Source organism: Harpia harpyja, chromosome 9, assembly GCF_026419915.1.
Source record: "Harpia harpyja isolate bHarHar1 chromosome 9, bHarHar1 primary haplotype, whole genome shotgun sequence".
Classification (NCBI taxonomy): Eukaryota; Metazoa; Chordata; class Aves; order Accipitriformes; family Accipitridae; genus Harpia; species Harpia harpyja.
This window is the reverse complement of record NC_068948.1, coordinates 34,018,762-34,043,354: the sequence shown is the minus strand read 5'-3', so window position 1 is coordinate 34,043,354 and position 24,593 is coordinate 34,018,762. Positions and strand designations below refer to the sequence as shown.

Genomic DNA, 24,593 nt, shown 5'->3' with positions numbered 1-24,593 from the left:
CATCTTAGACCAATTTATTAGCTACATTCAGCTGGATTTCAGGATGTGCTTCTCTGCTGCTCGTGTCAAAGTACGTATCAACTTTTCCTTAACCCTATGGAATGACATTTACTTGTGGTGTCCTTGGATTAAAATATTTATCAAAAAGGGCCTCATGGTTATGAAATGCTAAACATCAGTGAACACCTATATGTAGGCATATCATGTCTATATATAATACATAGTTCATGTATTAGAAATTAACCCCATCCTCAGAACATATGAGCAGCCAAATATTTCAGTAGAATAAGAACAATTGATGTCATTTTGTAGGAGCAGCTTGCTTAGTTAGCTGATGTCTGAGTGCAAGGATACCCCTTAATGGAAACCAAATCAAGGATTGAATACTTGGAGGCAACTGCAGTTACCTAAACCTGGGGTATGATAGCAGCTTGGCACTGTTTAGTTTTGTAGTTTCTTGCTTCTAGTCAGGAAGGTGTAATTTTTTTTCTTACTCGTCAGTAGGGTTGTTCTTCATGTCTGTTTAAATAAATGGTTAAATTGTCATACTGTTGATATGGTGCTTATTTTTGAAGTAAGGATCTGCTTTTTCCAAAGCAGAAGCAGAAGAGGCAGAGGGGTTCAACAGACCAGCAAATCCTGCACATCTAGAGGAAAAGGGCTCCCCAGAATCCATATGTGGAGGTCAGGGAGGATCACGTGGGAACTTTTAAATGGGAACAAAGAAAAAATGGGTAATAAGATGTCACCCAAGAGCTATTAAAAGGGTTTTTCAAAGCCAGGTTTCCAAAAATTGCCAGCCTTATGACCTCTACAAGTCTCGCGATACTCGGCATTCCTAAAACCTTACTCCCAGCTCCAGGCAATTAGTGAATGCTGAGACCTCAGTTTCAAGATAGTCATTGTGGTCACCATGAAGAGGTGAAAAAAAATCAGCTCTTCAGAGCTTTAAAACATGGGGCCAAAATCCCTGTATATATTTGGGTGTTAATAGTCATGGTGTAGGTTAACTTCACGATGGGGCAAGTCTTTATGCCCACATGGCAGGACCTGATCTGGCTGAATTAAACCATGCAAACATTGGGAAAACTTTGGTGGCTTAACTCATCTCCAGACTGGCGCATCCTTGGGACGAGTCATGCTTGTGGCACGACAAAAGGACAAACCCCAGCCCTGCAGTTAGATTATGTTGACTCACCTTCCATAGCTCCTCATTTTTCCTCTCTGACTCATGCCATAAGTCATTTAGCAGGGGACAAATTCAGCATGCTGGGTCACACAAAAGGTCGTGGCTTGATACTAACAGGAGCGCACACCTTAAAATATTGCATCCCTCCAAACGCAACACCTTTGGACACACAGCCGGCCGCGCTTCGCGTGTTCCGTCAGAGCAAGCGATGCCCAGGACCGCTGCAAACACCCAGCAGAGAAAACCGGCTGCGAGCAAAGCATCCCCACCCACGCTCTTGTCAAGCGCTGACCCTCGCCCGGGACAGGAGCTCGCCTCTGCCAGTGAGGAAGCAAGATGTCAGGGTGGCTGGCACCCAAAAGGGCAGCACGCAGGGTCCAAGGAGGGGTTACCTGCAGTGCCGGCCGCAGGAAAGGCAGAAGGGGGGAAGAGCAAACAAGCCCCCATCTGAGCGCGCTTTCCAGACGCCCTCGCCCGCGCTGGCAGCGCTCTCGGGGCGGTGCACGCCGCAGGCCTCCGCTCCGGCTTCCCCTCCTCGCACCGCCTCTGCTGCCTCATTTCCTGCAGCGCAGGCAGAGGAGGAAGGTTTGCTGCCAGCTTCTCTCTGCTCCCTTCCTGCCCGGCCCCGCCGAATTACAGCCTGCCCTTCGAGATGCCGGTGAGGGGGGGCTTCGCAGCCGGCGCTTGGCTCTGCCCCTTAATGGCGGGGAGAGAGGGCAGCAGGGCTTGGGGCAGAGGGGCCAGGCCGGGGCGGGGGTTTGGAGGCGGGGGTGGGGGGGCGAGCCTAGGCTGAGGGAAGAGGGCTCTGCTGTCGGGGTCCGGCCACGGGCAGCTGCGTGGGGGAAGAAATAGGGGCTGCAGAGTGTGGGGAGCCCTGCTGAGAGCAGGCAATTGCTATTAATGGGGGGCTGGTGGAAGGCCAGCGCCCTCCTCTTCCTCTTCCTCCTCCTGCCGGGGAGCCGCCCGCAGCCGGGAGGGTGGCAGCACTCGGCTCCAGCGAGGGAGAGGGTGGTAAAAGCTGTGCTTTGTTCTGGTTTTGTTCACACCACCTTCCTCTGGTTGAAATAAATCGCTTTTCTGTTAGGGGATGCTTTTTACACACACACACCCACATCCTCCATTTGCATCCCCCTCTTCCACCCTGCAAAACCTCGGCTGTGAGGAGGTTAAGGATTCCCAGTGGCCTGGCACGGCACAGTGGGAATGTTTGGAAAGTGCCTAAAAGCAAACTCATCAGTTGTTAAAAGTCGGTTTCCCAGGAAGAATCTATCATATGCAGAAAGATTTACTTTTTTTCCTTTAGACCAGTTTTAGAGTGCACAGAAAGGTCCTTTTTTGAGTGTGTGGGTGTGTTAAGCCTGGCTTTATTTATTATTAGCTAATATTATTAGCTAGACATGGAAATAAAATATAATCTTTTTTAATGACCAACTAACTTTCAGTGAACTATGCAGCACCCCATAACTTAGGCCAGAGAGCAGGGCTGTTACCCCCTTGGTGCTGTGCAGAATGGGGTTAGGCAGCCTGGGGATGAAGCAACACCTGCAGACCAGCTGTACCAATTTTATTCTGTCTCCCACCACCGCGACCGTAAATGGTGCCAGTGATGATACTTTCATGGTCTTCATCAGAATGGCGCTGTGATCTGGTCCTAATTAGAAAACAGCGATTGTTTGTGCAAGGAAAAATTGCTGGAAGCGTCACTAACGAACTCAACTGACTCCTATTTCATGAAGACATGGGGGACACGTGATTGGACACGGAGAGGTCTGTTTTCAGTAGCATTAATAACTAGCCTTCCCCCCTGTCTGTAGGCTTACCACTCAACTTTAATGGACTCTGACACAAAGCTAATTGGGAACATGGCGCTGTTACCCCTCAGAAGCCAGTTCAAAGGCCCAGCACCTCGGGAAAGTAAGTTTATAATAATCTCTGAAAACCTGCCTGTATATAGCTCATCATCATCTCACGGTTTGCTCCAAGCCAGCCCTAGCAAGAGTGACGAGAGGAGTCACGGGCTGGAAGTGGAGTGCTTTGCAGTTTATAGAGGAGGAAAAAAGTTCTCAAATACTTAAATTGTGCAAATCGTAGAAAGTAATTATGCACAGATAAATATGCACCGTGCTCCAGCTAAATCAGTTGTTTGAGTAATTAAAGCCTACAGTTACTGTTCTCGTGCTTCCTCCTGTGTCTCACTGTGTTCTTCAGTAGGTTTTGCAGAGGACGTGGGGGTGTGAACCCTCTGCTGTCAGAGGAAGTGGAGGTTTAGCTACAGAGAACTTAGGCTTTGGGTCTGCAGCTGAAGACACTCAGCTGCTCTGAAGGACAGGCAGCACTTTAGGGTGCGGGGATTCAGAAATTGAAATGAAGTTATGGGTATCCCAACAGGGTCCACAGGCAGGCTGGTACGGATTCCCCTTTAGCATGTGAGGTAGCACTTCCCAGGCATGTTGTCCCCTGGTAGTGTAGCAGTTCGGTTTGAGAAAGGAAATGTTTCTGGATTTAAGCAGTCTCGGATAGTAGCGAAAGCAGGTGAAAGTCACAACTAAGCTTGCCAGTGTGTGTTCTGCTCACCCTTCCTTCTTATTGAAGCGGATAAAGAAGTTTGTCTGATTGTGGTGTTGTCCTTTCTCCAAAAACATTTTTGTGTCCTGAGAAGACTTTTATGCTGTTAAAACTCTGGTGAGTTACTCAACTGGTAGAAAAGTGGGGAACTGCTGAATTGCTGCCGTTTGTGAAGTGAGAAATCATGGGGGAGGAGAAGAAGGGAGTTAAAGCTCCTGCTAAGAGTAGGAAGCTTAAATATTACGGTCTGAGCTCACCAGTGTTTCACACAGCAACAACTGTTTTCTGTTATGTAGTGTTGTCGTCTGCTTTTTGTAAATGCCAAGGTTTTGCCTTTGCAATAATCCTTATTTATGTATTTCAGTGAGTAAAAGTTATGACCAAATGTAGCGTAATGGTGCACTGTTTAACTCTGTATTTCTTTTTTGTTAGCTAAGGACACAGATATTATAGATGAAGCCATCTACTACTTCAAAGCTAATGTTTTCTTCAAAAATTATGAAATTAAGGTAATTTTTTGAGATACTGTGCATATAGTAGTTTTTTGGAGGGTTGGTGCTGTTAATATACATTTATTTTCAATGAAGTAATTCTGCTAGATAACAAAAACTCCTCTTCCTCCCACTTAATTTTTAAAGTTGGGTAAATGTCATGAATTGCAAGTCCCTCTCTCCTGGGGAAATTACAGGCCAAAATGTCTTGAACTTTTTCCTCTTTCAAACTTTTATCAGTTCCATAAAGTCTCCTTTAATCTAAGAGTGGCTGGGCTCTGTGCTTGCTCTTGTTTTGCAGAATGAGGCTGACAGAACGCTGATCTACGTAACCCTCTACATTTCTGAGTGCTTGAAAAAGCTGCAAAAGGTAAGAAAAGTAAATTTCTGTGCAGGAGGGACACTCAGTCTGTTCTGGGGATTGTACTCAGGAAAGGATTTGCTGATATTCTCCTCCCAGTGGCACAAATAACCCTGTTCACCCCAGTCTTAGTTGTCAGAGCCACAGATACTCCAAGGCTGTGGATCTCCAAAGAGACGCAGTGTTGCTATTCTTGATGGGTTTTTATGTGTTACAGATGGTAAAATATTTGAGTTTAATGCTCATCAGGTTTTGTTTATAACTGTTAATCCATTGTTTGCCTGGTTCTTGCAGTGTAACTCCAAAGGCCAAGGAGAGAAAGAAATGTACACACTAGGAATCACTAACTTCCCAATTCCTGGGGAGCCTGGCTTTCCGCTTAATGCCATTTATGCCAAACCTGCCAACAAGCAGGAGGAAGGTAAGGCTAATCCAGGACCTCTGAAGGCTTCCTTGGGCTCATTCTTTACTAGCTGCTTTTTTGTGACTGCAACTAGAAAAACTACTGTTAAAACTGAATCTTCTAAATCTGCAGTTCTGTCTTCTGAGGGCAGCAGAAGCTGGATTTTCTGGCATCGGAGGCCCAGTGATTCCCCTGGATCCACAGATCCAACAAAACAAATTAATAGGAGTCTGAGTCTGCCTTTTGCATCAACATAATCACTAGATAAACCCTGTAATGGGGCCCAAGCCAACTGCCGCACTGGCAGAATGGGAAGCCCACAATAATGAGCAAAGGTAACTGAGAGAAGAAAACAGTTCAGATGATCCTTTTTACTGGTACAAATAGCATAAAAATCCCAAGTATGGCTGTAAATTGAGCAAAGCAACAATTTACAGCCAGCCAACAAATACCTGCAGATGTGAAAACTCACTTTCTGCTTTCAGCAGTGATATCTGATGCTTTCCTGTTAAATTCAGTTTGACTTGGTGCTGCCTCAGTTTATGCTGGTTTTTCCTGTGCTGTGTTTCAGAGGTGATGAGGGCCTACCTGCAGCAGCTGAGGCAAGAAACCGGTCTTCGCCTTTGTGAAAAAGTATTTGATCCTCAAAGTGACAAGCCTAGTAAGGTAAGGGTTTAGTGCGATCATCACAGATTTAATGAGAGGCTTTAAATGAGAGGTGGGTTTTTTCAGAAATATGTGAGAGGAGAAGTGAGATGAGGTGTGGGTAACGTCGGCGCAAGCTTCACTGGTTTTACATGGCTAGTGAAATAGCAGGCTGCAAGTTATCAATAAATTTAATCTGTAATGTGGTAAGACAGCGAATGCCAATTTGGGTTACTTTAAAAAGCAGGACAGTAATAAGTGGTGTCTGGTTCAGCTCTTCAAAGTATTGCACATCTGCTGTTGCCTGGGTTTTCAAATGGAAATTCACAGGCATGAGAGACGCTGTTTATCTTCCCAGGAGGTTCTGATTTGATAGCTTCTTTGAAGTAGACCATTTTGCCTCATACCCAGATTAACAAAAATAGCTAATCAATGAATGAATTGCCTCCTGACTGTTCATATGTTTCATGTGCAAATGTGACTGCATTTAGTATTGAAATTACTTAGGCTAATTTAGTTTCAAAGGCATAGCTTTCTGATGCATCCCTTGTTTATAATTATACTGGAATAAGCAGTAAAAATAAAATAATAGAAATAAGAGAAGGTAGAATGTCCCGCTTTAATTCAAAGTCCTATATTATAAATTCATTGGGTCCACTCCTGTCCTCTTGTTCACCTAAATTCCAGTAGAAACCAGTGTGGAAAACTGTATGTGCAAAACTGGAGCCTTGACACTTGTTATTTGTCAGAGGTTGAATACTTTGAAGTCACTATTTGGTTTATTGCATGGAAACCGCTTTTGCGTATTTTCTGACTTCGTACTTCCTTCTGCAGTGGTGGATCTGCTTTGTGAAGAGACAGTTCATGAACAAGAGTCTGTCAGGTCCTGGGCAGTGAAGAGGCAAAGTAGCAGCAACATTAAGCATTTCCACAGCAAGGTGTTTAAGTATTTTGCCTTTGTTTTGGATACATTTTGTACCAAGAAAGAATTAAGTGTTTATGAAGAAAAAAACCCAAACAAACAAACCAGTCAATGAGGGATAGAGGGAGGGAGAGCAAAAAGATAATTTGAGTAGTGTAAGCAAATATTATTAAGCTGGTGCTTAATAAGTGATTTCTAACATGCTGTTTCAGATGCAAGCTGCTTTATTATCAGTGGCTACAGCTAGCATTTAAAACAGGGCTTGTATTTAAGAGAAGAAATGGGCTTACCTGTGGGGTAGGGGGAGCTGTGTAATTGCTCTACTGGCTAGAGTCTCAGCATCGTATGTCCACGGAAAACATACCTCTCACGCTGTGTTGTCAAGTGCAGTGATTTTTACCTTGTTTTCAATAAACTTAGCTTGTAATTAATGTGGTAACTACTTTATGTCTTATGGATAGCCTTCAAACAAATCAGAGATACTTTTTTTGTGAAAAGACCATCATTATTGTGTAATAGTAACCAGCAGGAAGTGAATCATTCCCACTGAAGACGGGATTAATACAGGAGCTGTAGTTTGCGGCAACGTACCTGGTTATTCAGCAGGTCTGCCTTTGCAGAGCAGCGCTCCATTGTACTAAAATGCCTTCAAAGGGTAATGCAGGCAGATTACGTACAGCTTAGTCTGAGGCTGCCTTTGTGATGGCAGATTCAGTCAAACACAACCATCGCACGATGCTGTGACTGTTTTGATCAGTCAGATGACTTCTTGAAGACCTGCAAATCCAAGTTCCATTTATTCCGAATTGTCTGTTTCCTTCGTGGCAATGCTTGTTTTGCTGTCACCACAAAGCACCAACAGAGTTCTGTTACTGAAGTCCAGTGCTAGTAATGTTTTGCTGCTTGGCGTGCTTGGCTTTTGAGAGGTGTATTCCTCTGCAGGCAGTAGTGATGGCATGTTCAAACTGAAAGCTCCCACCGATTTGATTTGTACTAGTAGTAATAGAAGGATAGCCATGTTTTGCATTCTTTTTGTAATAAAGGGGAAAACAAAAAAAAAAGATTCAGCTCTCCTTTCAGTCTATGCCTTGTAGTTAACGGCAGCCCTAGTGAGGCGTTTCCCCTCATTGTGGCCCAGAAGAAATCTACGTTTTGAAGGGTCTTTCTCCGCAATCACCTACTTGTATAGGCAGGAGCTTCGTTATCTCCGATACCTGTCACATTTAGCTGCCGCAGCCAGCAGATAATAAAGTCTCAGGAAAAAAAGGACCAGACTCAAGTGCTGTGCAGACACAGGGAGTGCGTCTCTTCCATAAAACGACACTGAGCCCCGAAGGGACTGCTCCAACCCTGTGTAAAACGCTGCTGACTCCTAACGCCCCGCTGCTCCCTCAGCGGTCAACAACGCCTCCCCAGCCCCGACGCTGCGCAGGCGCGGGGCTGCCGGGGGCCTGGCGCGGCTCGCACCGTCCCGGGCTGCCCTTCCTCACGCCTGTCGGACCGCTCGTCCGCCATGAAGGCAGTGTCGCGGGCGCCTGCAGGCGGCGGCGCGCGAGGACCCACCGGTGGCGCCATTTTGGAGTGCCGGCGGGCGGCGGCGTTGTCTGCTTCTTTGCCGTCTGTTCCTTCGGCTCCGCGGTTTTCCGCCGCCGGTATGAGTGTGGTGGAGCACGTACGAGAGATGGCGTCCGCCGGGCTGCACTCTAACGTGCGGCTCCTCAGCGGGCTTCTCCTCACGATGAGCGGCAATAACCCGTGAGTGGCCCTCCCGGGAGAGGGCGCGCCGGCTAGCTGCGGGCTGACAGGACCGGTGGTGCTGAGGGAGAGCTCAGGCGGGACCTCGCAGGGTGGCGGGGGGGAAGGAAGGGGGCTCGCTTTTAGAGCTGTCCCTCCTGCTGGGCTTTGCGGTGCGGGCCCCGGGCTCCTGTCCCCTGCCCTGTCAGTCCGCCTTTGTCCGGGGTTCAGCATGAGCAGCGCAGCCCGTACCCTTCGGGGTACACGGTACAACATGAGCGTCTTGGGAGAGGTGGAGCGATTTTCTCCTTCTAGGGGTGCCCTGTGTAGGTCAGGGCTATTCCCCCGACTCGAAGTGATTCCCTTTATTTTTCAGGACTTTGCTGTAAGGCGTTGTTTTACATTTTGGATGGGTTTTGACATACTAATTGAAGCCAAAATCCCTTTCTGAAACCCTTAGCTCTTCAACACTTCTGCAAACATACTGGAAGTGTTATAAAGGCGGTTTGTAAAATGTAGGAATGTGTGGATTAGGACCAGGATAGCTGTATAATGAGCTGGGTTGCCTTGTAAGCTTGAGTCCATTCAAACGAAATGTCCTTTAATGGACATTGACAACTTGTGGTTTGTTATGGGGAGGATGGGGGCTGCTCCATTATGGAAAGCAGTGGCCAAGCAGCTAAACATAAGATGTTGTTACTGACGAGCTGTCAGGAGTGGCTATTACATTTGTTTGTATGCAGATAAAAGAAATGGGTGAGATAATCCCTTTGTGAGGAGGTAGTACCTGTTACCCAAGGGCCCTTCCAGTGTAGTAACGAAGCAGCAGCAGCAACTGGAAGTTGAACCCAGGCAAACAAAAGCTACAAATACTTTGGATCTGTAAGGCTTTCGTTCTTATGCAGTTAGCTGATGTCAGCATTTCTGTTTGCATTTCTTCTAGGGAACTGTTTTCACCATCTCAGAAATACCAGCTCCTTGTATACCATGCAGACTCTCTCTTCCATGATAAAGAATATAGAAATGCTGTAAGTAAGTATACAATGGCCTTGCAGCAGAAAAAAGCATTAAGTAAAACTTCAAAAGTAAGACCTTCTACTGGGAATGCTGCATCAACTCCCCAAAGCCAGGTATTTAAAAATTGACTAATGTGCTGCATAAAGTGATCACGTTGCCCCTTACAATTAATGTTGCTGACTCAATATTCATAGAATCATAGAATCATTTAGGTTGGAAAAGACCTTAAGATCATCAAGTCCAACCCTTTAACCTAACACTACCAAAGTCCACCACTAAACCATGTCCCTAAGCAACATATCTACATGTCTTTTAAATACCTTAGATTGTGGATTTATCATGTCAAATAAACCTGACATTTAAGGCTAATTTGTTTTGAAAATATCAGTGTGGTTTTTTCTAATGCAAAACTTAATATGTTCTCGAACATGAGATTTTTCCATATGTGTAGTTCATGCTTTTCATTTGAAGACAGGAGCATGAGAGTTAGCAGTAGGTTGCGTTGTTAACTTTCTTGCACTAGATTTTTTTTAACATAGTGTAAGTGTTTAATGAAGAAACCTTATTCAAATTTTTTACCTGACTAAACCAACATTGTACTTAAATATTTTTTTTCAGTGTTTACCATCAGAAATTGAAGTGAAATACAAAATGGCTGAATGTTACACAATGCTGAAGCAAGATAAAGATGCCATTGCTATTCTTGATGGGATTCCTTCCAGACAGAGGACCCCAAAGGTTAGTTCTGGCAGACGTTCGTCACAAGTCCTTGGTCAGTCTATCTTGAATCTGTAGGCCAGCATCTGGTCAAAAATGAATGTAGCCTATAGGTATAATGGCATTGCATCTTCGTATTTGCTTTTGTTAAATGTTGTTTGGAAACGCTTCCTAATGTTTAAATTAGTTTAGTTTATTTGGCCTTTTTTCTTTAAAATCAGACAAATTTTTTATTCTCTCTGTTAGAAAGAATTCAGAAACACTGAAAAGAGTTAAATGTTTCTGTGCCTCTATTAATTCGTGTGAATTACTTGGTTAACTCTTTAGTACTGCACACAGACGGTACAGGATTTTGCTTTTGTACAAGGATGTAGAAACACTTTTTTTTTTTTTATTCTAGAAGTTTGCAAAGTATTTGTATATCCATACATAAGGCTTGAAATCTGTATCATCCATTTGATAGTTCTTCTTTGCATGTTATCATGAATAGTTTTCGTGGGGCAAAGAATAATGGCTGTTCTAAACAAAAGCATCTACCAGGAGAAAAATGTATGTGATTGCAAACAGCTGAGTTACTGCAAGTTAGTAAGCAATTGCCAGACACCTGACTGAATAATCCTCTGCAGTTCTGAGTCAAACATGTGAATGCAAGAGCCAAAGCAGTTGTTTAAATTAATGTACTTTGCCTGGCTGTAACCACAAAGTGGAGTCCTAGTCTCTGTGGAAGAGCTATGTATCACTGGACAGGAAAGGCACGCTGTCACCTGCTCAAGCTGAAGGGGAGACTTGTAGCCTAGTTGTCTCACAAGGTTGACTGTTCTGTGGTGTCTTCACTATTAGCCAGTCAACATAACTTGCTAAATTGTGATTGCTCAAACTGAGCAAGTGTTTTAATATACTCTTGAACTCAGAATGTGTATGGAATGGCACTTCATGTCTTATTGTATAGTTTGAGCAATGTGAGATCCTTGAACGGCTGAAGACTTCGGCAAGTAGAAGGAATGCCAGTGCTCCATCTTTTAAAATCTTTTCATCCTTTTTAGTAACAGTTTAGATAATGTTAAATATTTAGATCCCATTGTGGTCTGCAGTGTCAAATACGTTGAGTCTTTGCTTGCTGGCTTTGTTATGTCATAAGGGCTTAAAAGATTAATGAGCACATCAGGTCAATCAACTATGTTTCATGTTAACAGTATTCCTGTAGTGTGCTAACAGTGTATGTGGCTTAGACTCTAGTAACGTCAAAGTGTTCTGTTTAAAGACCAACTTATGGAACAGAAAAAGAAGAAAAGATTGAGAATAGCAAACTTTTTACCTATACACACTAATAAAATAAAGTATTGTAGCAGAAACCAGCTGCTTTTGTTGTGTAGAGCTCAAATAATTTCTGTTCTTTTATCAATTGTGACTTCATTCAGAAGCTAAATAGAAACTTTCTCTGCCTTCCTAAGCTAATTCTCTCAAAGACTTCCATTGATATGGAGAGATCAACTGAAAGAAGGCTAATGTAATGGATATACAGGTCCCTCTTGGCATCCTATATAAACGCTTGCCCATCTTTTGACTTCTTGTATGCAAAACAGTGAGATTTCAAGATGCACTATGCAAATACAAAAGAATGTAACTTTTATCTTTGGACTCAGCAAGGAGCAACAGTTTTAATTTTATACTATATGGTACTACAGTGTTCTCGGAAGAAGAGCAGGTAATTTTATCTCCTTCCCAGAACAGGAGGGAGGGAGGCAGGCATGCTTGAAGACAAAGTTGTGACCTTTTCTTAGTGAGGATTTCTCCTTTCTTATACTTGACTCTACCAACATTTCTATTGCTTGTAGATCAATATGATGTTGGCCAATCTATACAAGAAAGCAGGTCAAGAACGCTCATCTGTTACGAGCTACAAAGAAGTACTAAGGCAGTGCCCTTTAGCACTTGATGCCATACTAGGTAGGTGTCTGCACACTTGGTATTTCAGTATTAAACAGTATTATAATTTGAATTATGCCTGGGACTAGGTAACTGTCTTGCATTTGCATGTAATATGTAATGCCTACATTATGCAAAAGCATTGTAACAAGTTCCTTGTTTATGCTTGTCAAAGGATGGAGTTTCTTGTCTTCAGACAATTAATTTGTATTAATAGCAGTTTACGGTGGCTGAAATTGATATATATACCATTCTGAATAGGCTTGCTCTCGCTGTCGGTGAAAGGTGCAGAAGTGGCCTCCATGACAATCAACGTAATTCAGAGTATTCCTAACTTGGATTGGCTTTCCGTGTGGATCAAGGCATATGCTTTTGTCCATACTGGAGATAATACAAGAGCAATAAACACCATTTGGTAAGAGTTCAAAGAGCATGATGTAATCAAATAATATATTAATATTTATATATAATTATACTTAAAATGGCATTATATAAATAACAGGCATTTTTTTTCCTCTTAAAGCTCTTTAGAGAAAAAGTCATTGCTGAGGGATAATGTAGACTTACTGGGGAGCTTAGCAGACCTGTATTTCAGAGCTGGAGATAATAAAAACTCTATTCTAAAATTTGAACAAGCACAAATGTTGGATCCTTACCTAATAAAAGGTGAGTAAATCCTAAAAGAAAGTTTACCTAGTGTAATGATGTGATGAGTAACATTAGAGTAGCAGCTGCATACAGTCAAGCATGCAGTGGAATGTTGTATGTTGTTGTACCCGGCTTTCAATTTAGAATTTACATTCAGAAGCTGTGTATCTTGAACAGTTACTGGTAGTTGCACAGTGTAAAGTAGGTGTTTGTGGTTTTGTTTTTGTTTTTTTCTTGTTGAGAATGAGCTTTCCATTTCTTGATGATTGATCTTCAAACTTTAGGAATGGATGTATATGGTTATTTATTGGCACGTGAAGGTCGACTAGAGGATGTGGAGAACTTGGGCTGCCGTCTCTTCAATATTTCTGATCAACATGCGGAACCCTGGGTGGTATCTGGGTAAGTTGTTTTCTTTCCTTTCTTACCTTAGCTCTTGATTTGCTCCATGCGGTGGATTACAGTTGATACAGTGGATTTGGCTTTTTTGTTCAGAAGCTGCTTTTATATCCTATCTATTCTGTCCTTGGGGTAACTTCAATTAGCTATCCATAAATATCTATTTTGGTTGTTTTCTGTATGTTTAAACCTACTAGAGTTACCACACCTCTGCAATAACAATGATATATTAAATAGCTGTAAAAGTTAATCTTCATACTGCTTTTTTTTTTAAACTCCTGAAGAGTTTTTTTTTCTTGAACATAAATTCTTAACTTCAAATGCAAGAAGTTCAACAGTTGCCTGTAATTTCTTTTTTTTTTTACTTTTTTTTTTTTTCTTCTGCTTTTAAACCTCTATGAATGTGCACAGGCACCACAGGCAGTACATGTTTACAATCCCTCTTGTCTTTCCATAGGTGTCACAGTTTCTACAGTAAACGATACTCTCGTGCCTTATATTTAGGAGCCAAAGCTATCCAGCTTAATAGTAACAGTGTTCAAGCTCTCCTGCTGAAAGGAGCTGCTCTTAGGAATATGGGCCGAGTACAAGAAGCAATTATACACTTTCGTGAAGCAATACGCCTTGCGCCTTGCAGGCTGGATTGCTATGAAGGTGAGTGAAGTTAAGCTACTCGCATGTACAGTGCTGGGTTTGTGTGAAAGTTGGTGTCATGATGGTGATGGTTAGGCAGGAGTTCTTTTCTCCTGCTGACTTTCTAGTAAATAAATTACTATTACGTGAAAACCTGTAAAGCTCTGGTAGAAGTGGTCACATGAGGGATACTAGAGAATGCATGTATTTGTAAGAATGATTTTCAAAAAGGACGTTTTTTGTTGTTTTTTGTTTTGTTTAATCTCTATATAAACAGACTTGGGTGTTTTGAGCAGATCACTTTTGGATGATGACATTAACTGTATGGTTAGTTCCACTGGGGGCGTCATTTTGTCATACCTTTGTCATGTGTATTTAAATCTTGTTGATCTTGGCAGCAGCTTCAAGTAAATAGTGAGTCATGAAGAGTCCAGGTGAAGTATTCATATTTCAGTACTGGAATTGGACAAAAATCTTAGATTAGATATACTTAGGGTTTTTTTTGTTGGTTTTTTTTTAGTACCTCCCCATAAATAAAAGTGATGAAGTCAATTATCTGTAGAATGGATATGTTAAAATGTAGGCTTATGAAAATATACAAAAGCATTGTGAGAGGTGTTAAACCTTGCACCAGTTTGTAATATGGTGATGCATTCTAGTGTCTATTCTCTTAGGATTTCCTGGTTCTCAGATTTTTTTTCAGTGGTACTTGTCTGTCTTCTGTGCAATTATTGGTTAAGTAAAAGCAAACTGGTTGTGCTGTAATATTTAGCAGTGAAATTTTGAGGGTTTTTTTTTTTTTTTTTTTTCATTTATTCAAAATGGAGAGTGCTAATCTGATTCTCCTGGCCTCTCCAGTTCCATATATTGTACTTTGTGGTGGGCACTGTGCTGTAGATTCCCTGCTAAAGTGAAAGGCATGCATTTAGAAGTACTGTAATGCAGTTTTATATTTGCTTGAATAGTTTTACTTCTCTTGCAATTAAGGAAGAATTGTGTTAATGTGTCACAACTTAGTCTTTTGTCAGATGTTGGTCCTGGGAGATGGTCATCCATCTCCCTTTGTCTTAGGTTCCCTGTAGAGCTCTGTGCCATTTTAATATTTGTGTCCAAATTTCCCTATCTGCATGTTTCTTTGACATCTTTGTACTTTAAAAAAATGTTGGGTATAGAGTCACTTTCTCAATTGCGATTTGTATTTGCTTATTGGAGTGTCAGGTGTTTGGAGTCTGAGTGCTACTAAGTGCAATTAATTGAGGAGGGGTGAGTGTCTGTAGTGCTAACTCAAAAACTGAAGTGTTTTCCTTTTTATATCATCAGGTCTCATCGAATGTTACCTAGCATCCAACAGCATCCGTGAAGCTATGGTTATGGCAAATAATGTGTATAAAACTCTGGGAGCAAATGCACAGACACTCACTCTATTAGCGACAGTCTGTCTCGAAGACCCAGTCACACAGGAAAAAGCAAAAACATTATTGGACAAAGCGCTAACGCAAAGACCTGATTACATTAAAGCCGTGGTAAAGAAAGCAGAACTTCTTAGTAAGTTCCTTTTTTCTCCCATGTCGACTTATTTAAAGCATACTGTTTTACATGGAAGAGTGTTCTGCAGCCTCATTGATGTGAAGAATGTAATAGTGATGTTACAGCCCAGGGATTTATCAGTTTTGTCCTGAAGGAAGAATCATGGGAATTAATTGCATCTAGCAACTGATATTACACCAGCACTTAAAACAATTGCAGACAAAATGTTTTGACTTCAAAGTATATGTAATTGTGAGTGTAGTGGTTGTTGCAATAAAAAGCCATCATTCAGAGTTCATCTTGCAAAAAGTACATCACTACTATCCCCCATGCTGACAGTTCTGAAGGAAGAAATAGCCTTGTGTTGTGATAGCTCTTTGTGTACACTCTGACTTCTTAGAGATTTATCTAAACTATTAATTAAAACTGTAGTTTTGCATATAAACAGGTAGAGAACAAAAGTATGAAGATGGAATTGCTTTGCTGAGGAATGCACTGGCTAATCAGAGTGATTGTGTTCTGCACCGAATACTGGGAGACTTTCTTGTAGCTGTCAATGAGTATCAGGAAGCAATGGACCAGTACAGTATTGCCCTAAGGTAAAGCAGAGACTCTGAGATTGCAGTATATTAATAAGAACCAAGACTAAGTAAAAAGTTGAGCCACTAATTGATTAGGATGTGCATCAGAGGTAGCTTTATATCATTCTCCTTTCAAACAAACAAAAACATACAAATGATGTCCTGTTAATGAATTTGTTGTTCATAAGGCTTTGAACTGAGAAGTGCAAAATTTAGGGACTGCATGAATGCTAAACATGTCACTAGGCATGTGATTCCTTGACTAGCGAAAAGATTAAGGTATGGATTTATTTACAGTTACTATATAGTCATGCATCTTAAGATCCATTCTTTTAGACTAGAAGGTGCTATATAACAATGAGCTATTAAGTAAATTTAAATAGTGTGATTCAATTTAATGTAACCTAACTGTTATTTTTAGGGTGTTACAACGTTAAATGTTAGCATGTTTTGATTTCAACAAGTTAAACTTACCTTAAATCTAGCACACTATGTCCACTATAAACCTATGTATCTTAAATGTCAGCTGTTTTTTGCTTGCATATAATATGTTTATTCATAGTAATTTAAATTTTTACTGCTTTTATGTTATTTTATAATTAGTATTGTCTGGAAGAGTTAGCTAAGTTTTCTGGATGAGTGTGATGTTTAGATAACTGCATTCTTGGGGATCAAAAGTGTTTTATATAAAGATTTAATACTCAGTGTTATGGTCAGCCTAAGGTGAAGTTGCATCATCTACTAAATTGAACTTCTTGATGATGTTAAATAGGAAGTGCAGACAACAAGATGAGGTTTTTTCTTCCCCTTTCCCCTTTCCCCTTTCCCCTTTCCCCTTTCCCCTTTCCCCTTTCCCCTTTCCCCTTTCCCCTTTCCCCTTTCCCCTTTCCCCTTTCCCCTTTCCCCTTTCCCCTTTCCCCTTTCCCCTTTCCCCTTTCCCCTTTCCCCTTTCCCCTTTCCCCTTTCCCCTTTCCCCTTTCCCCCACAAATATAAGGAAAAAAAAAAAAGTTTTAGGACAATGCTTTCTTTTTCTTATTTTCCTCAGCTTGGATCCAAATGATCAGAAGTCACTAGAAGGAATGCAGAAAATGGAAAAAGAGGAAAGTCCAACAGATGCAACCCAGGAAGAAGATGTGGATGATATGGAGGGAAGTGGAGAAGAAGGGGACTTGGAAGGCAGTGACAGTGAAGCAGCTCAGTGGGCAGATCAAGAACAGTGGTTTGGCATGCAGTAATGGCCTCTCATCCTGCTGCTTGTTTTGGCACTTGAACATACCACTAGGGCCATTCTTTGAAAAACACAAACTATGATTTTTGCAGTAACAAAGGACTTTTTTTTTTCTTCTTCTTTTTTTTGTTTTTTGAAAAATAGACTCTGAAACCATTTAATAGTTCTATGCATCTCAATGCCATGAAGATTCTTGATGCTTCTTATTTATTAAGTGTAAGGGACTAACTGTGTTGGAGGTTATTTGCAACTTTCATTTCAAAAAAATCCTGCTAAAACTAAAAACATTAGAATCTGAAGTGTGTAATAAGCCTGTTTATGATGAAAACAATGTCTAAATTCTGTCCAAGGCTAAGTGTGCTTGATCGATTTGTAAATACAGTGGTTTGTACTCCTTTGTGGAAAAGGTCTTCCTCTCTTGTTTGTATGCTACCATTTGGGCTCACGCTCCTGTTGAAGTCTGGAGGAGTTGCTTGGGTGTGGCTGAAAGCAGCACTTTTCTCTTGCTGTGTTTGTTGAATTAATTTGTTTGTTTATAAGGCATTACATGTGCTGTAAAGGAGAAGTTTGGTACGCTAGGCAACTTTGACTTACAGGACGCTTTTGTAAGCTGACTGATTTCATTGTGTACAGAACTAAGCCAGTGTTGGAGAATTACAGTCATTTCCTCAATCCTTACTAAACCCTGTAATCACTTAAAGACTGTACATGAACATTTATTTTTAAATGCAGTTTAGTTTTATTTCAGTATGTTACTAAAAGGTTTTACAGCGGTGACTCAAAGCACTTCACATTCTCTATACAGCACTGACATTTAAAATGATATAAAAACAATTCATGCCTTTTCACTTGCATTGCTGTAGAAATGTTAAATTATTCAAATACACATATTGTCTTGGTTTTGCCATGTTTATACACTTCATGTTTTTGTCAGGTAATATTTGAATTCATGTGTTTTCCCTCACCTTTTGAAGCAAAGTTGCATTGCTTCACGTACAAATTCTCAACGTCGGTCTTTGAAGGGTGAGCTTCTTTGTGTAATCTAGAAACTGTTTCAGTTCTGTGGGCTTGATGTGTGGGAGGAGGAATTACTTCTTGCTCTTATTTTTCTTATAGTTCTGATTTCCTTACTTTTTACTAAAACATGCATTTTTATATTGGCAATTTGATTCCTTTTGTATTTATTCTGTTACCACAGGTATGCTGCAGCACACAGACTTTTTTTACAAAGCTAAAAAATAGTTTTGAGTATCAGTTGGAGGAAAAATGGCTATTTGATACATATACATGACATGGAGAACAAGCTTCCTCCTAGTTGCAGATGTATAATGCAGATAAGGGTAGAATATCTTTCCTTCTGTGATGTGCATTATATCAATTAGAAAAATGCACAACAAAAAGAATAGGCAGATTACTTCTATTATAGTCTATTTTGGAAATACTTCAGTATGTCACATCTTAGAAAGGAGTTGTCTAATAGTTTATCCATTTGAAAAAAGAAAACAGCTGGGTATCTCTTCTCTCTGGAATTTTGTGGGCTTTAGACTTTCCAAAATATCAAATTGAATTACAGTTATTTGAAGACTTTATGGGAAGAACAGAAAAGCATGAGCTGCTGTCTTCGTGATTGAATTGGCATAAGCTATTACTGCTCTTTCATTAAACAAATACACCAAGTGGCTGTATTTCAGTAAGAGCAAACATTTTGTTAATTACATTCTGGCGGATGAGAGGCCTGATCCTGTTCTTCTCTTGTGAAGAATCTGTTTATACCATTGCTGTGTGGTGCAGTGAATAGATTTCAGCTCATTGCACGCCTTTCAGAACAGAAGGAAATATACATGTACAAGCAAATTCAAAGCATCTCTTTTGTAAAAAAAACTGCTTTGTTTTCTCCTCACACTCAAGCATTCATCGGCTTGTATTCTGCATCTGAAAGTTGGGTAGCTTCATTAGCTTTCTAGTTGTATTCCAAACCTCTGTTGTGGATGAAAGAATGGAGTTCTGGATGTTATTAAACTAACGAAAGGACACATTTAATTTTGATGAGAGAAGTGAGTGAGGTATGTGATGTATATTTTGCAAGCTGCTCAGGCATTTTATTCTAATGAGTCCTTTAAATGGGTCGTTAATCGCAGATGAAAACCACTGGCCTTATGCATTTCTCTGAAACATTTACATCGAATAGGAAATCGGAGAACCACAGTTTTACTAAAACCATTCTATAGATATTTGTAGATAATCTGATAATCTTTCCTTTTAGAACAGAAGGGAAACTAAAACTACTTCAAGATGAGTGTGCTGTAAAGAAAACACTAGCGCTTACGTGCGGCTTTAGCAAACGAAGTCCAGGTATACTTAAGAACACCTAAAGGTAGCTGTCAAAATAGAGTTGTTTCCTCGCTGCTTTGTTTTTCTGAGAACTTGGCTCCTTATTGAAAGTGAAAGGTTCAGTTAGATCCTACAAATAATCCCTCTGTAAGTACCTGATGTATTGGGGTTATAGAACTTGTGTATAGTCTTTGCTAATATTTGTACAGTAAGCAAGTGAGGAACTTTAAGAAGCCATACATGTCGAGTGCATTTGAGATTATATAGATAAATTTAGCACAAGCTTCAGAATTCTAGAGGGATTCTTCTTGCCTATTAATGAGTCTTCATTAGAGCTCTAATTTCAGAATGTGATCTCTGGTTTTGCTGAGATCTTGTACTCTCAGTTACTGGCATTCTAGTTCAGGGAATATAACAATTAGCCCATAATAAGCAGCTGACCTCCTTCCATCCCTTAATCATGTGCTGTGCACCTTAGAAGAAAAGATCATAAAGCCAGAAACTGAAGTTCAGACTGTGTCAAATCCGTGATGGAAGCTCCCCAAAGTGAAGCAGTTTGTAGGTGAGGCAAGAAAGCTGTTGCCATCCAGTCGTATTGTACAGCGGTGGTGTGTCTGTAAGTGCTAGTCTCTGGGGCTGGGTAAAGATAAGAGTGCCCATGGTTGCTTGAAATCCTTGAATTTAAATCACAGATGTTAGTAAGTTTTAATTTTTTCCTACTTTGTGATAAGAAAGACACACAAGTGATGCAAAGGGACAGAATTTCTTTAAACCCTACATAGACTTGGGTAAGGGCTGAAAGACTTAATTTACGGGAGTCTAAACGCACCACACTTTCATGATGTGGCTAGGAATATCTAAATAATCTGTAGCAAGCGATTTGCTCACACTTTATTCTGTAACGTGCTGATAACACCTGAAATACTGGCAGTATTTCTAATTCTGATTTTCAGATCTTGGGAATCCAAGAATTGTGAAGTAGAGATAGTAGAAGGAACTGAGTTGAGGACTGCTGGCCAATATAAATGTTTTCTGTCTAACTGAGGTGCTTTTTCCTTTTCTGTTACTGCTGATTATAGAGATATTTTTTTTATTAACTAGGACTTTTTTTTTTTTTTTCCCCCCTCATTCAATAACTGTCTTCCTCATTAGGCCTTTTTTTTGTGTGGTGATTCTTCCCTCCTTGCTTTTCAGGAGCTCAGTGATGTGGAAACTGATCCATCCAGGGCAGAAGCAGGGAGTATTTCTTATTCAGCAAACCTTATTTCCTCACTTAGATCTCAGCTGTAAGGAAATCTCAAAGGCTGTGACTGCCACTGTAATTTCAAGTTACGCAAATACAATCTAGCCAAATATCCTTAAAAAAAAAAAATCTAATTCAGTGCAGTCTCCAGGGGTCTTAAATTTAGTGACCTTAGGTGGGCTTAAACTCAGTATAAACCTGTGATTTCAAACTAAATAGCCTTAGACAGGGCTTAAAGTAGCATATTCTATCTAGGTAATGTGTATTCAGTACTGCCCATCAGTACATTGATAAAACTTTATGTAGTACCCAGAAAAACACAAGTACATTGCAGTTGATTTTGCTGTAGTTTCTTCACTGAGAGGATCTGGTGTGGGTCTAAAAAATGATTACCCTACCCGTTATGTTCCTGTACTGCCAGGGTGACAGTTTGAAAAGTAATCCTGTGAACTGATACCTGAACCTACCTCAGAAATACTCCCACTCCTCTCCCATCCTTCTTTTCCTTTTTAACTCTGCAAACCTTTTTGCTGCTTTTTTCTACTATATTTTAAAATCCTTTATCTGTTCACTTCATAGCCCTGCAAAAGGTTGGTTGGTTTAAGCATGTTGAGGAGGAGAGGGCAAGAACTGTAAAGCTGTTGTTGGATTGCTGGAGCCCTGGCCTAAGGCCTCTGTGATAATTAACGACTTTGTGTCGGTCCAGTAACCAGATCTCGGAGGGAAGGGTAACAGGGCAGGAGAAATGCTGGTCTGGAAAGCGGGAGAACGAGGCTACTGCTGCAATTCCTGCTGCGTTCCTAGGACTGGCAGGCTCCTTAAGATGTCATTTGGACGCCGGCCAAGAGGAGGCAGGGACATGCCCAGGGCTGGGTATTTGGGTGAAAAAAAAAATTATTCTGGTGCAAACACAGCTTGGGGAAGAGTGTTACATTGAAGTTTCCTGTGTGAAAGCTTTAATTTATATGTTAAGTCAAGCCCTTTGGCTAGTCCATGTCTATCACTGTTGATGACAACAACAAAATAGAATAATCTATGTTTTCACTTACTGTCTTGAGCCTTGTGCTTGCTTTGTGAACATTAACGGTTGTGTAATGCTGGGTATGGAATGTGCAGGGGAAGCCTCCGCTGCAGTGGGTCACCGATGGATGTTTAAACTGTAAAAGCCTCCATTTCAAATAGCTTCCCCAGAGAGGCCAAGGGCTTGGTAAGTTTGGAGATCAGATTCCTTTTCCTCCTTTCTCTTTATCATCCCATCAAAACACCGATGCATGCAAATAGAGTGATGGTTTGGGGGTCTAACAAGAGCAGTACAGCTCCTGACTTAGGTTAAAAGAGATTAAATTTTCTACATCTGGCCTTTCACAGACAGTACCGTTTCTTAAAGGACAGTGGATGCCATCTACTGAGCTGCCTGCCCTGCGGCGTGTCCTGTCTGCAGTGTGTTTGACCATGGCGTGGCAGGGAATACTGACCTTGCATTCTGAACGTTTGCCTGTGGACCGTTCAGCTATCTTTTTTTCAGCTGTCAGCTGTGTGTTCCAGAGCACTGTGAGCCTTGTCTAGAGGACAAAGGGGAGAAAAAAAATCCCATGTCCTGAGACTTGGACTTGATATAAATTTCTTAAATATTTACAGGGAACAAAAAGTCCAATTACATCAAAGTGGCTGGATGGGCAGGCAGCAGCAACACACTGTTTAGCTAATGGGGGTTCAGTGATTTGGAACATATCCCGGTTGGGCTCCCTGGGCTGGGAGAGTTTAATGGTTGGCAGAAGTGAAGTACTTACATTGGCAGTTGATCCAAGAACTTGGGTTGATCTGGAAGCACAAAAGGGCCTGTTCCCGTGCCGGAGAGGTGGCATGTTGCCCCGTGCTTTGCTATAAAGGCCGTTAAGATGCCAGTTCTTTCCCTGAACTGTTTAACTCTTTCAAAATTCCCTGAATTTTTGTTGTTCCTGCTTTTTTCCTAACTTTTAGTGTATAATATATTGTGTTATTCCTTAACGTGCAGTATGGTTTGATGAGTTGAAGGTGGTAACTTGGCTTCATCCTCTTGGAATACTAAATAGTTTTCCAGGAAACTTAAGCGTGATGACATCAGCAGAGCAAGAACAGCAATCTGTGGATACACATCTTCCTCAGACTGGTCTGCGTAAGCTGCTGTCCATATGGTTCTTGAGATGAATGTTTGTTGGGAAGCCAGTAAAAAGCTGTGATCTGTGACCGAGGCGCTTTTTTTTTTTTTTCTTGTAAAACTTGACAGGGTCCTGGTTAGCCAGCGACAGAGTGGGAAGGCGGCGTAACCACTGTTTCTGGTTTTCCTACTGAGGTCTGTAGTGAAAGTGAGATGGGAAGAATGTTTGTATGGATTGAATTGTCTCTGTTGATCTGGTAGTCCCACGTGGCCTGGAGTGCAGGTATCTGTTTAACTAACACAGGGAAAGTTTGGCATTACTCTGAAAAAAACAAGAATTCTTTTATTAGCCTAAGTTCTAGCTGGCCTGGGTAGCTACTGGATTCTCGTGTTGCTTCTGGCTGTTACAAGAGGAGGAACAGGGTACGGAGACAGACTTCAACCTTTCCTCAGCTTGCCAGGATGGCTTTTAATAGGTAGGAAAGGAGGTGCTGGCTCCAGCGAACTTTCGTGTGTGTTCTGTGGAGGATGTCACGCTGAAACTCAGCCAATTCGATAGGGCTGGAGGTCAAGTGTTTGCTCCCCTTATGGAAATATTGGGCTCTGAGAAGTTTTAAGGACCTTCTACCCAGTAACGCTCCAGCCCTGGAAATATTTGAGTTTTTGCAAAAGGGGTTTAACCCCTCCTGTGCTGTGCTTTGATTTCTGCTTTTGTACCTGCCACCTCTATTGCCTGAAAAGGGTGATTAGGAAACAGATGGGTTTCATCTCCTTTTGCGCTGTGATTTACCATCCATGCCATGAATTCAGAGGCTTTACGTGGTGGAAAGAACATCAATCATCTGGCGTTAAATAGGTGTAGAGACGGATACAACTTCCTACAGGGATTCCTTGGGTCAGACACCAAGCTGCTGGGCGTGCAGCCATGGCATGAAGGGAAGCATTGCCTATCGCAGGCAGAACTTGGCCATTCCTCTCACCTGCCCTGAGGGGAGGGGAAAGCCTACAGCCCGTTCCTAACCCCAGTCTAGTCCCAGTGCCAACCCAGTAAGCATTGCCTTTCCACTGGGCTGTTAGCGACAAGTAAAAGAGGAACTGAGTAGCTTGGTGGGATGCTGCCAGCGGAGCTTTCACCAAGATGGAAGTGTCTTGGTAAAGACTTCAAAGACCAACGCCTGCTGTGCAGCTGGTGAAGGGAGCTCTTAATCCCATTAGGCTTTAAGATCAGAGTATCAGCAGCTCCTTTTTGTGAAAGGTTGGATGTTGTTAGTCTTTCAAAGTACATCTGTTGGATAAAAGCCTTTCTGGTTTAGGTAGAGACCTCCCTAATGAGCACGTGGAACCTGATTAAGGTGTAGGGAAGAGCTAAATGCTGAGCTGGTCCTACCATTGCAGCTCTGAGTAGATGCAGAAAAGCGACTTCAGGAGTTAGAGCAATTACCAAGAAGAAGAGAGAAGTATCCTGGGAAGTCTGTGTGCTCCAGGGTCAGCATCAACTTGAGAAAGGAATTCAGGACTTCAGTTTTAGGTGCTTCAACACCTTTATTTGCTCTGTCCTTCAACCTGGACTAAAGGAACGAGCGTCTGGTTTCCCACTGCAGTAGCCAGCCACCAGCAGCAGTAGCCTTTCTCTGGTTTAGTTATATGTGCTGATATAGATCTGGTGCTGTGCAGCATGCACATTCATTCTTCAGGCTCGTTTTGGCACGTCGCATACAGCTTTTTGCTGTTTTATTGTGGAATCTGGTTGACACAATGCTGGGATGTAGGCAAAAATGTCAGTGGTGCTGCTCAGGGAGGTTCTGTAACTCTGGGAGGCAGAGGACTTGTTAAAGCAGGTTCTGGGTGCTTTGGAAACTTGGCCTTGGTTTCTGACAGGCCACCTGCGGTTTGCA

The 24,593-nt window shown here is 41.7% G+C and overlaps 2 protein-coding genes across 4 annotated transcripts; both read left to right on the top strand.

Moving 5' to 3' along the window:
* The first annotated feature begins 1,639 nt into the window (after window positions 1–1,639).
* Window positions 1,640–7,007, top strand: ARPC3 (actin related protein 2/3 complex subunit 3). Its single transcript, XM_052796549.1, has 7 exons — window positions 1,640–1,847; window positions 3,004–3,103; window positions 4,187–4,263; window positions 4,547–4,615; window positions 4,901–5,027; window positions 5,581–5,675; window positions 6,489–7,007. Exons 1-7 carry the CDS (start codon window positions 1,842–1,844, stop codon window positions 6,549–6,551), a joined length of 537 nt encoding a protein of 178 aa, XP_052652509.1. The 5' UTR covers window positions 1,640–1,841; the 3' UTR covers window positions 6,552–7,007.
* A 1,114-nt stretch (window positions 7,008–8,121) lies between these two features.
* ANAPC7 (anaphase promoting complex subunit 7) lies at window positions 8,122–18,151 on the top strand. Of its 3 annotated transcripts, XM_052797252.1 has the most exons (11): window positions 8,122–8,331; window positions 9,254–9,440; window positions 9,946–10,065; window positions 11,880–11,991; window positions 12,232–12,385; window positions 12,494–12,636; window positions 12,903–13,020; window positions 13,475–13,671; window positions 14,971–15,195; window positions 15,626–15,776; window positions 16,805–18,151. In XM_052797252.1, the coding sequence occupies exons 1-11, from the start codon at window positions 8,231–8,233 to the stop codon at window positions 16,992–16,994; spliced, it is 1,698 nt and encodes a 565-aa protein (XP_052653212.1). In that variant the 5' UTR covers window positions 8,122–8,230; the 3' UTR covers window positions 16,995–18,151. The 3 variants fall into 3 exon arrangements, with proteins under 3 accessions (XP_052653212.1, XP_052653213.1, XP_052653214.1); XM_052797253.1 differs by lacking the exon at window positions 16,805–18,151 and having other exon boundaries at window positions 15,610–15,724; XM_052797254.1 differs by lacking the exons at window positions 8,122–8,331; window positions 9,254–9,440; window positions 9,946–10,065 and adding an exon at window positions 10,481–11,749.
* The last annotated feature ends 6,442 nt before the right edge of the window (window positions 18,152–24,593 follow it).